The following is a 12743-nucleotide window of genomic DNA, read 5'->3' on the forward strand; positions in this document are numbered from 1 at the left end:
CTTGTTGCAAATGTTAAGATCTCATTCTTATGGTTGAGTAGTATTTCACTGTATATATAGCACATCTTCTTTATCCATTCATCTAGCAATTGGACATGTAGGCTATTTTCATAATGTAGATCTTGTAAATAATGCTGCAATAAATATAGGGGTACATATATCTTTACAAATTAGTATTTTCATATTCTCTGGTAATTGCACAGTAGTGGAATTATTCGATCATATGATAATTCCATTTTTATTTTTTTGATTAACCTCTATAAAAGTTACACTAGTAGCATCCTACCAACAGTGCATGAGGGTTCCTTTTTCTCAGTGTCTCCACCAACGCTTCTTATTCCAGTATTTTTATTTGTTTTTTATTTTGGCCACTGTGACAATTATAAAGTGATATATCATGCTGGTTTGGATTTGCATTTCCTTGATGATGAGCGATGTTGAGCATCTTTTCACTTGTCTATTGGTCATCTGGATATTTAATTGGAGAAATGCATGTTGAGGTCTTCTGCTTTTTAATTAGGTGTGTGTGTGTGTGTGTGTGTGTGTTGAGTTGTATCAATTCTTTATATATTTTGACACTCTTTATTGGATAGGTCATTTGCAAATATCTTCTCCCATTCATTAGGCTGGCTTTCAGTCTTATTGAATCTTTACTGTGTAAAAGTTTTTATTTTGGTTTATTCTTTTTTTTTAATTTATTTTTTATTGGTGTTCAATTTACCAACATACAGAATAACCCCCAGTGCCCGTCACCCATTCACTCCCACCCCCCGCCCTCCTCCCCTTCTACCACCCCTAATTCCTTTCCCAGAGTTAGCAGTCTTTACGTTCTGTCTCCCTTTCTGATATTTCCCACACATTTCTTCTCCCTTCCCTTATATTCCCTTTCACTATTATTTATATTCCTCAAATGAATGAGACCATATAATGTTTTTCCTTCTCTGATTGACTCATTTCATTCAGCATAATACCCTCCAGTTCCATCCACATTGAAGCAAATGGTGGGTATTTGTCATTTCTAATGGCTGAGTAATATTCCATTGTATACATAAACCACATCTTCTTTATCCACTCATCTTTCGATGGACACCGAGGCTCCTTCCACAGTTTGGCTATTGTGGCCATTGCTGCTAGAAACATCGGGGTGCAGGTGTCCCAGCATTTCATTGCATCTGTATCTTTGGGGTAAATCCCAACAGTGCAATTGCTGGGTCATAGGGCGGGTCTATTTTTAACTCTTTGAGGAACCTCCACACAGTTTTCCAGAGTGGCTGCACCAGTTCACATTCCCACCAACAGTGTAAGAGGGTTCCCTTTTCTCCGCATCCTCTCCAACATTTGTGGTTTCCTGCCTTGTTAATTTGCCCCATTCTCACTGGCGTGAGGTGGTATCTCATTGTGGTTTTGATTTGTATTTCCCTGATGGCAAGTGATGCAGAGCATTTTCTCATGTGCTTGTTGGCCATGTCTATGTCTTCCTCTGTGAGATTTCTGTTCATGTCTTTTGCCCATTTCATGATTGGATTGTTGGTTTCTTTGCTGTTGAGTTTAATAAGTGCTTTATAGATCTTGGAAACTAGCCCTTTATCTGATATGTCATTTGCAAATATCTTCTCCCATTCTGTAGGTTGTCTTTGAGTTTTGTTGACTGTATCCTTTGCTGTGCAAAAGCTTCTTATCTTGATGAAGTCCCAATAGTTCATTTTTGCTTTTGTTTCTTTTGCCTTCGTGGATGTATCTTGCAAGATGTTACTGTGGCCGAGTTCAAAAAGGGTGTTGCCTGTGTTCTCCTCTAGGATTTTGATGGAATCTTGTCTCACATTTAGATCTTTCATCCATTTTGAGTTTATCTTTGTGTATGGTGCAAGAGAGTGGTCTAGTTTCATTCTTCTGCATGTGGATGTCCAATTTTCCCAGCACCATTTATTGAAGAGACTGTCTTTCTTCCAATGGATAGTCTTTCCTCCTTTATCGAATATTAGTTGACCATAAAGTTCAGGGTCCACTTCTGGGTTCTCTATTCTGTTCCATTGATCTATGTGTCTGTTTCTGTGCCAGTACCACACTGTCTTGATTACCACAGCTTTGTAGAACAACCTGAAATCTGGCATTGTGATGCCCCCGGATATGGTTTTCTTTTTTAAAATTCCCCTGGCTATTTGGGGTCTTTTCTGATTCCACACAAATCTTAAAATAATTTGGTTTATTCTCAACAGTCCATTTTTGCTTTTGATTCCCTCGCCTCAGGAGACTTATCTGGAAAAATGTTGCTTCGGCTAATGTCAGAAAAATTACTGCTTGTGTTCTCTTCTAGGATTTTTATGCTTTCAGGTCTCATACTGAGGTTCACAATCCATTTTGAGCTTATTTTTGTGTATGGTGTAAGAAAGTGCTCCAGTTCCATTCTCTTCCATGTAGCTTTCCAGGTTTCCAAGCACCTATTTGCTGAAGAGATTGACTTTTTCTCATTATACAATCTCAACTTTGTCAAAGATTAATTAACCATATAATTGTGGGTTTTATTTCTGGGCTCTCTTTTCTGTTCCATTGATCTATGTGTCTATTTTTGTGCCAGCACCATACTACTATGATTACTACATTCTTTTAGTGTATTTTGAAATCTGGGACTGTGATATCTCCAGTTGTGTTCTTTTTCAAGACTGCTTTGGCTATTTAGGGACTTTTGGTATTCCATACAAATTTTATTATTATTTGTTTTCATTCTATGAAAAATTCTGTTGGTATTTTGATAGGCATTTCAGTAAATCTGTAGATTGCTCTGAGGAGTACAGATATTTTAACAATATTTGTTCTTCCAATCCATGAGCATGGAATATCTTTCCATTTGTTTCTCTTGTCTGCAATTTCTTTCATCAATGCTTCATAATTTTCAGAGAATAGAATTTCACCTCCTTGGTTAAGTTTATTCCTAGTTATTTTATCACTTTTGGTCCAATTGTAAAAGGGACTGTTAATTTCTCTTTCTGCTGCTTCATTATTAGTGTATAGAAATGAGATGGATTTCTGTACATTGGTTTGTGTCCTGTAAGTTTATGGAACTTATCAGTTTTATTATTATTTTTAAAAAATATTCTATTTATTTAATAGAGAGAGAGAGAGAGAGAGAGAGAGAGAAAGAGAGAGGCAGAGGGAGCAGGCTCCATGCAGGAAGCCTGATGTGGGACTTGATCCCCGGTCCCCAGGATCACACCCTGGGCTGAGGGCGGTGCTAAACCGCTGAGCCACCGGAGTTGCCCTTATTTATCAGTTTTAGTAGTTTTTTGGTGGAGTGTTGCAGGTTTCCACATACAGTAACAGTCACCGCAAATAGTGAATGCTTTACTTTTTCCTTATTGATTTAGATCACTTTTATTAATTTTTCTTGACTTATTTCTGTGGCTAGAACTTCCAGTACTATGTTGAGTAAGAGTGGGCATCCTTGTCTTGTTCTCATTCTTGTTCTTAGGGGGAAAGCCCTCAGTTTTCACCATTGAGTATGATGTTTCCTGTGGGTCTTTCATTAATGGCCTTTACTATGTTGAAGTATGTTCCCTCTAAAACTACTTTCTTGAAGTTTTATTATAAATGGATATTTTACTTTGTCAAATGTTATATCTGGGCCTATTAAAAAGATCATATGCTTTCTCTTGTTGATACAATGTATCATTTTGATTGATTTGTGAACATTGAATGACTCTTGTACCCCAGCAATAAATCCAGCTTGATTGTGAGTGATTTTTAAACATATTGGATGCAGTTTGTTGAAATTTTGTTGAGGATTTTTGCACCTATGTTCATCAGAGATATGGGCCTATAGTTCTCTTTTTCTATAATGTCTTTATGTGATTCTGCTATCAGGGTAATGCTGGCCTCAAAGAGTAAATTTGGAAACTTTCCTTCCTTTTCAATTTTTGGAATAATTTGAGAAGAATAGGTATTAACACTTCTTTAAATGTTCAACAGAATTTGCCTGTGAAGCCATGTGGTCCTGGACTTTTGTTGGTTGGGAATTATTTGATTCTTGACTCAATTTTACAGCTGGTAATCAGTCTGTTCAAATTTTCTATTTCTTCCTGGTTCAGTTTTGGTATGTTCTATATTTCTAGGCATTTATCCATTTCTTCTAGGTTGTCCAATTCATTGGGATATAATTTTTCTTAATATTCTCTTATAACCCTTTGTATTTCTGTAGTGTCAATGATTACTTCCCTTTCATTTCTTATTTTGTTGTTTTGAATCTTTTTCCTACCTCTCTCTTTTGATGATGAGTCTGACTAAAAGTTTGAGATTTTTCTTGCTTTCTCAGGTAGCACTGTGTTGCTGTAAACTTCCCCCTTTGAAAAGCTTTTGCTACATCCCAAAGGTATTGGATTGCTGTATTTTCATTTTCATTTGTTATCATGTACTTTTTTTATTTCTTCTTTTATTTCCTGATTGACGCATTCATTGTTTAGTAACATATTATTTAACCTCCATGTATTTGTGGTTTTTCCAGAATTTTTCTTGTGGTTGATTTCTACTTTCATAGCACTGTGGTCAGAAAATATGTATGGTATGACCTCGATGTTTTTGAATTTGTCGAGACTTGTTTTGTGGGCTAATATGTGATCTATTCTGGAGAATGTTCCATGTACACTTGAAAAGAATGTGGATTCTGCTGTTTTAGAATGGAATGTTCTGAATATATCCGTTAGACCCATCTGGTCCAGTTTGTCATTCAAAGCTACTACTGTTTCCTCACTGATTTTCTGTTTGATTTGTCCATTGCTGTAAGTGGATGTAATGTCCCCTACTACTATTGTACTACCATCAATTACTTCCTTTATGTTTGTTATTGGCTGCTTTACTTTTTGGCCCCCGTAGTGCTAATATCTGGAGCCACTTTGGGCTTCAGTCTTACCAGGTGTCTGTCAGATTTTCAGTGCACTGAACTTTAGGACACAGTGAAAGCAGGGTGTGTGGTGCCAGAAAGGTCCACCTAGGTGGGAGGTGACCTGCAGCTCCTGGGGACTGAAGCACGCAGGGTTGGAAGGGGGGTATCCACAAAAGTAGGTGGGAGCAGGATGCTCAGTGTTATCAGGATTTGCATGGGTCTACTGTGGAAGGACACCTGGAGCTGACCCAGCATGTCCACAGGAGAATGCCTGGGCTGGGCATGCTCTTATCACATTAGATAGTGAGCATCATGGAATGCTGGCTCCCAGAAGTGCCATGTGTTGAGGCTATGGGGTGGAAGAGTGAAATGGTGCCTGTCAGGTACTTTGTTCCTAAAGAAATCTCCCAAAGATCCCTGCCCCTCCAGCATATGCTCTGATATTGGTAAACAAATCTCCCTCCTATATACCGCAGGTGTTTTCTAAACTGCTGCCTCTATGCTGTACCTCAATAGGGATGTTTTGCTATCTCTTTAAGGATGGAAGATTCAGTTTCCTCTCTGTTTGCCCTGCTGACTCTTAATGTTCCAGGTTTTAAGCCCTGCAGATTTTAAGATGTCTCAAAATTTGACCCCTCTGGTTTTCAAAGCCAAATCTTACAGGGATTCATCTTTCCTGTGTGGGATCTTTGGTGTGAGACTCTGTTTCTCTTCTCTTTCCATGTTGGTGCCGGCAGTGTCCCTCCCTCCTGTGGATCGTCCTATAGGTCCCTCTAGCTCCCAACTGTGTTTCCACCCTTCCTATTCTCTTCAATGTGGCCTCTTCTCTACATTTATCTATAGAGATTCTGTTCTGTCTTTGGATAATTTTCTAGGCTATTTACACTGAGGTGGCTACTATATTGTTGTATCCATAGGACCAGGTGAGCATAGGGCATCCTACTCTGCCATCTTCCCTGGAAGCTGTTGTTGTTTTCACCTGTTTTTGCTTTTCATTGAAATTGGCCAATTCCCCAACAGACACCTGAAAAAATGCTCCACATCACTTGCCATCAGGGAAATGCAAATCAAAACCACAATGAGATACAACCTCACATCAGTCAGAATGGCTAAAATTAACAAGGCAGGAAACAACGAATGTTGGCAAGGATGTGGAGAAATGGGAATCCTCATACACTGTTAGTAGAAATGCAAGCTGGTGCAGCCACTCTGGGAAACAGTATGGAGTTCCTCAAGAAATTAAAAATAGAGCTACCCTTTGACCCAGCAATGGCACTACTAGGTATTTACCCCAAAAATACAAATGTAGTAATCCAAAAGGGTACCTGCACCCCAATGTTTATAGCAGCAGTGTCCACAATAGCCAAACTATGGAAAGAGCTTAGATGTTCATCGACAGATAATTGAATACAGAAGATGTGATACACAATGGAACATTACTCAACCATAAGAAAGAAATTTTACCATTTACATCAACATGGATGGAACTGGATGGTATTATGCTAAGTGAAATAAGTCAATCAGAGAAGGACAATTATCATACGGTTTCACGTATAGGAGGAATATGAGAGGCAATACAGAGGATCATAGGGGAAGAGAGGGAAAATGGAATGGGAAGAAATCAGAAGGAGACAAACCATGAGAGACCCTTAACTGTGGGAAAGAAACTGAGGGTTGCTAGAGAGGAGGGAGGTGGGGAGATGGGGTAACTGGGTGATGAGCATTAAGGAGGGCACAATGATGTGATGAGCACTGGGTGTTATATGCAACTGAATTACTGACCTCTACATCTGAAATAATTGATGCATTATGTGTTGGCTAATTGAATTTAAGTAAAAAGAATTTTTTTAAAAAAAGGAAACTGTTGAATTCTCTTCATTAATTTGTCTAGCACAATATGTCATATTAAATAAACAACAATTAAAAATGTGATATCTGTTCACAGAATATACAGGATCTTGCCTAATAAAGTAATGGTAAAGAACTTCTTTAATCAAAATTTTCCTTCAGGAGTTGTCAGATTTCTTTATAGAATATGATGGTTAATTTGTTATGTGTCAACTTGGCTAAGTATGGTAACCAGTTTTGGGTCAAAAACCAATCTATATGTTGTGAAAATATTTTTAAGATGTGATTAATATTTAAATCAGTAGACTTTTAGAAAAGCAGGTTACCCTCAAAGTGGATGGGCCTCATCCAATCAGCTGAGGGTCTTAGGGAAAAAAAGACCATGGTTATCTTAATAGGAAAAAATTCTGGAATCCTGTCTCCAGAATACTCTCAGACTCGAGACTGTAATATTAACTCCTTTCAGGAATTTCCAACCTGCTATGGGGCCAATTACTTAATCTCTCTCAGTCTCTCTGTAAACACACACACACACACACACACACACACACGCACACGCACACACACACACACACCCTACTGGTTCTGTTTTCTGGAGAATACTGACTAATATAGAAAGAAAGGAGAAAAGGAGAAAATTGAGGCAGAGAAGCCAAGAGATTTGTGAGATACTTTTCTATGCACACTCACTCATGATTGCCAAATCTCCATTCTGAAAGTAAAAGTCTATGCAAGGGAAGCGCCAGGCTTCCAACTTAAACTCCACTCTTAAATGTGGAAACTCAATAGTTTTCCATAACCAAACTCTTCACCCTTCTTTCTTGAAATGGGTTTCTGCTATCTTCCCTTCTCTTGTACTTCCACAGTCCTAAATCTCATCCAAAAGAGATGGTACTAAAGCATTCACAATAATTTGGTACTTAACAGATGTATACATCATTCAGAGTCATAAAAATAAGATTCAGAAATTCAATATAATATTAAAGTAAACTATTATTTTCTTTTTCTTTTATGCTTGAAAATAAAAACTGAGCTAATAATTGGTTCTTTCAGATACAACATACTAATAAGTACTTTATAAACCTCTTCTGAGAATAAATTTTTATATTAAAGTAATTTCTCACCATTTATGAGTTTCTGTCAGTGAGTTTTCCTCTGCCTCTTGATCGATTTTAGCTGAAAATGCAAGAAAAGAAAAAGAAATGAGATACATAATAATTATACTATCTTAAGCAAAATATGATCCAAATAATATGAAATATACTTTTATTCATTAATTAATTCTAATGGATTCCAGGGTTTGTTTTAAATATATACATAAATATGGTTAAATAGATTATATTTAATTTTCATTATGTTAAAAATATGTATTAACACACATAAGATATATAATGAATTACAAATTTAAAATTCTAATTCCTTTTTCTCTAATTTCTTCAAGTCAGTCGTATTACCTTGAGAAAACAAAACAGTAGTTAAATTCATATCCACATTAAATGTGTTTGTCAAGGATATAAATGCTAATAATTAGTTAAAAATAATTCTCCCAAGCAAAGGTACAGCAACTAAGTCAAGAAACTAAATAGAAATGGTATGTGACCTTGACCAGTGTTCTCTGCACCAGATCACAAGTGAACAGATCCAAAGACTATTTCTACAGAGGTACAAGATACTAACATTTTCTACTAATTGAAAGTAGGGAGGCCGTAGTATCCTCATTTATTTGCTATCATTTTTGTCTAAAAATAAATGGTAGCCTGACATAAACCAATAGATCACATTTGAGAAAGCAATTATATCACTATTTGAAGTTATTTAAAATAACATAGGAACTCCATCACACAAAATAGGTGTGGCAGTGACTTTTACTTTTTTTGACCAGCAAGCATTCTAGGAATTTATGTATCACTCTAACATGCACACACACCTGACACAAAAGTTTCACAAATGCACTTAGTTCATGCAATACTCTCAAATATTTTTAGTCCATTCTATTAGATTTCAAAGTGTAGTTGTGACCCACTAAATTGATTTCATGCTTCACTAATAGTTTGTCACACACTCTGAAAATCACTGAGCGACAGAACAAAAAGTTAAAAAAACTCAAAGAAAACCTAGAACTGCTAGAAGAAGTTGCCTGTTTATAATCACTCTCTTTTGGGTCACACTTGTGACCATTTGGAGAAATGAAGAGAAAGTGGAATAGGGAAAGTTGATTATGAAAAATCAGAACTGCATGAAATCAAACCCACGGTCATTTGAGAATTGTCAAAGTGTCTCTATCACTACTTAAAACACAATAGTCCCCCTTGGGCCGGTTAATGTTTTATAACCTCAAAATAATGTTTGTTCAAAGGTCTGTACAGTATCTGCAAAGCCATAATCGAGGGTCACACTGCCACTCTTGGCCAGGATTGTCGAATTTAACAGGGATCATCTGAGCTGGCAGCAGAGAGCATCGTTTCCCTCTTTTCATTTTTGTACTTTAGTTGTTTACGTGAACTTACAAGTCAGTTGTTAACCATATTAAAAAACAGAATAAGTGTTCCATGATTTTACTTTGAAAAGGTTCTAACATGAGCATATCATCTTATAAAATCTGCTCTGGGCTGCCTAGCTTAATAATGGTTTACTTCAAGAAGCAATTCTAGAGCCATATAAAGTGTATAAGGGGAAACAACATAGCACCATAATGCATGTCATTTTCAGGAAGGACATTCTTCTAATCACCCTCATGTGTATATTTATCCCCTTTTTTTTTAAATACAGAGATTAAGACTGAGATTGGAAGAAAAATTTCTGGATTATGTTAGAAGAATCAAATAAATGATTTATGAAATTTAAAACGTGTTAGAATAAGATACTAGAGATCTATGTTCTATTCCTGATTCTTCCACTAACATTAGCTATGTAATCTTAGGCAAATAGATTAATCTGTTAACATATATAAAATATTTAGCATAGTGCCTCCAATAATAAGCAGGGACTAAATATATGTTCTTTGAAAATGTTGGACGTTAAGCTCTTGAAATTCATAAAGTGATATAATATGTAACTATCTATAATTGAATACATCAACTGCTATTCTATTATGTCTCAACTTATATACAGATAAAGAAAGCACACACAGCTTTTCAAAAAGTGTAAGCCCCTAAATTGTGGTGAGTGGAATGAACTGAGTTTCATATGTTCGTAATGATTCCTTTTGATGTGTACTAAAACAGCTCTTGCCTCACTGCATGAGCAAGTTTGGCTGAAAAATCACTCTAACCCAATGTGGCAAAAGACTGGATCTTACCAAGGGAACTAAACATAAAAACAGACTCTCTTCCCCAACCTAATAGCCATATTACAATCATAAAACCAAATTGGAATAGCAGAGAATACTTTAAAATGCTCTATTATCCATTATTTTTACATGATTTTGAAACTAAGAGGATTTGTGTATCCAGAGTTTAATCAGCTTTGATAAACAGTCAAATGAGAGATCAAAGAAAGTACATCAGAGTACACATTTCAACTGTTGATATAGAGTCAACAATTCAATGAATTAGATTTTCCTTTGTATGGCAATCTTAGAAACAAAAATTTTTGGAAAAGTTGGGGTGCAATTCCGTTTTTAGGAACACTGAGATACCACTTTCAAACATGCTGCTTGTATAAACACTCCATCAATATTTTGTTGTCATGATTCTTTTAAACACTTATTATGTTAACTTAGTGACAAATGCAGGATTCAGTTTCTTTAGTTAATGAGGATGAAATCTACCAAAGTAAAATAAAATGTAATTAAGTTAGTGAAAATTAAGGTATATTTTAGAAACAAAATAAGAATAACACAGCCATTCATTTAGGGAGTACTCAAGCTAGTCACATGCAGTGACAAAATCTTAGACTGTGTTTTTAAGTCTGAGTAAAAGCTTCTGAGAGGTTGTGGCCATCTGTGTTATATATACATCTTTTTAAGTAAAAGCTAAAGGTGACATAGCAATAAGATTATTTTCTATAAACCAGGTTAATATTTTATTTCTAATTCTTTTATTCCTGACCTACTTTTTCAAAAATATAAATATTGTTTTCAGGTCATTTCTAATGACACAGAGGGCTTTGTGACTAGTTCTGAATGCCAATTTACTTTTAGTAGCCCTTTCCTATATATTTATAACCTACTGTCAATAAAGTTTTATAACAAAATATGTAAATTTGATAGATGAGAGATTGAAATGGTTCCACTTTTCTATTTAAAGTAAGATTAATTTTCCCATTCTTTAAAGCATATCTCATTTCTTTTTTGACCTATCAAATGAGGATGGTGGCCTTCTAGTTGTTCATGATAATGATAACTATAGAAACATTTTTAAAAGCATTTAAAATAGACCAACATGTCTGAAGCTTGGTTTGGAGTGATGGTCATGTTATCCAATCACCCAAGGCTCCCTGCACCCAGCTGCGCAGGAAACTGGAATTGCTGTGACCCCTAACCGACACCAAGGGCCTCCTTGGTCTCAATCTCTGGCAACTACCTCTCTTGTATCATTTATGAAAAAGCCACACTTCCTTGACAAGGTTCTTACCACTCAAACTCTTGTTTTCAGATCCCATCGGGCTCTGTTTGGAATTAGAGCATGATATTCAGAGTCAGACAGACCAATATATGAGTTCTAGATCAGCCACTAAATTATGTGAGACTTTAATAACCTTAGTAATCACGTTTGATTTAATAACTTTTCTTTATCATTAAAACTGGGTAATAATTTCTTTTACATTGAGTTGCCTAATTAAATAATGTATAAATCACCTGCTCCATAGGTAATAATTTTTCTTTCTTTTCCTCTCCACATTACCTTGACTATAAAAAAGGATTGGGATATGCAAATACTTCTCCATTGTAGGAGCACCAAATACCTTCTTCTTATGCTTCTACAGATAGAACCCAGATTCAGAATGAGACATATATTGTTAAGATAAGCGTGCCTCCTTATAACAATATAAAGAAGTTATGGACCAAGAAGTATCACAGGAGACTCAAACACTTTTACAAAAATCAAGGAGTAACTCTGTATTTAATATCTTTGTTTTTTACTTCTACTTAATTTGGTGTGTGTTGGGGTTGTCATAGGCCTATAATGGAGAACTCCCAATCCTTATATCCTTATAATGCAAGCAGAGGCTAACAGTTTCTCAGTACCTTTTTTGAAGAACAGCAGTAAATGAAATTGCTGTATGGAATAAGACAATACCTTTTGTAAATTTAGGGAGAAACTACATAAATTCAAAAGATAAGATGATATTTTCAAAGGCTGTAGTGTTCCTCTAAAGCAAACATTTTTTTTTTTTTTTTACTCCATATATATACCATGGGCAACCATCCTCATGCCAAGAAAATGTTCTGAGACTCGATATCCTGAAAACAGAGTCTGAAGTACGGAGAAGAGAAATGAAATGTTGGAATAAAGCAATTAATCCTATACTGGTACTGGAGGGAAGAAAAGTGCAATGTAGTGCAAATAATAGTGGTTTCTACTGAGAAATAATCGCCAGAGAATATTCATAATTCACATTAACAGACCTAAAATCTAAAAGTGTAGAAATAAATGGACCTTACAGAAGTGGATCAAACAAATGGTGCACTTCAGGGGCAAATAGGGTCTTAGATATTAACCAAATATTCTAATTGTTGTAGTGATGGTTTCCCTCTGCTCCCCAAATCTCAAAAACTAGTAAGTGGCAATTTGAGGCAGAGGAAGCTTGTGGTTAAAATCATATAATAAAATAAACACTGAAAACAAAAATAAAATAAAATAAACACTGAACTTTCTAGCAGGCAGCCTTTATTTATTTATTTGGTTAGTTTCCCCTCCCCTCTTTATTTATTTTAGGGCTAGGGCATAAGATTACCCTTCAAATCCAAATCTAGCAGAGGCCATTGGCATGATCATTGCTATGTCCCCAAACCTGCAAGTGGTTAAAAAGTGTTTTAATGACTCTGTTTCAGCACTTTGGCATTCAGTGATAGCTTCTC

General features: G+C 35.8%; 1 protein-coding gene across 4 annotated transcripts in view; it reads right to left on the reverse strand.

Annotated features, from left to right (window-relative positions):
• Window positions 1-12743, reverse strand: part of FMN2 (formin 2) — a 370841-nt gene that overhangs the window by 68702 nt on the left and 289396 nt on the right. For all 4 annotated transcript variants that reach the window (XM_072830426.1, XM_072830427.1, XM_072830431.1 and 1 more), the window contains one exon: window positions 7846-7897. In XM_072830426.1, coding sequence (XP_072686527.1) covers window positions 7846-7897 — 52 coding nt within the window. The remainder of the gene's footprint in view (window positions 1-7845; window positions 7898-12743) is intronic.

This window comes from Canis lupus, chromosome 6 (genome assembly GCF_048164855.1).
Source record: "Canis lupus baileyi chromosome 6, mCanLup2.hap1, whole genome shotgun sequence".
Classification (NCBI taxonomy): Eukaryota; Metazoa; Chordata; class Mammalia; order Carnivora; family Canidae; genus Canis; species Canis lupus.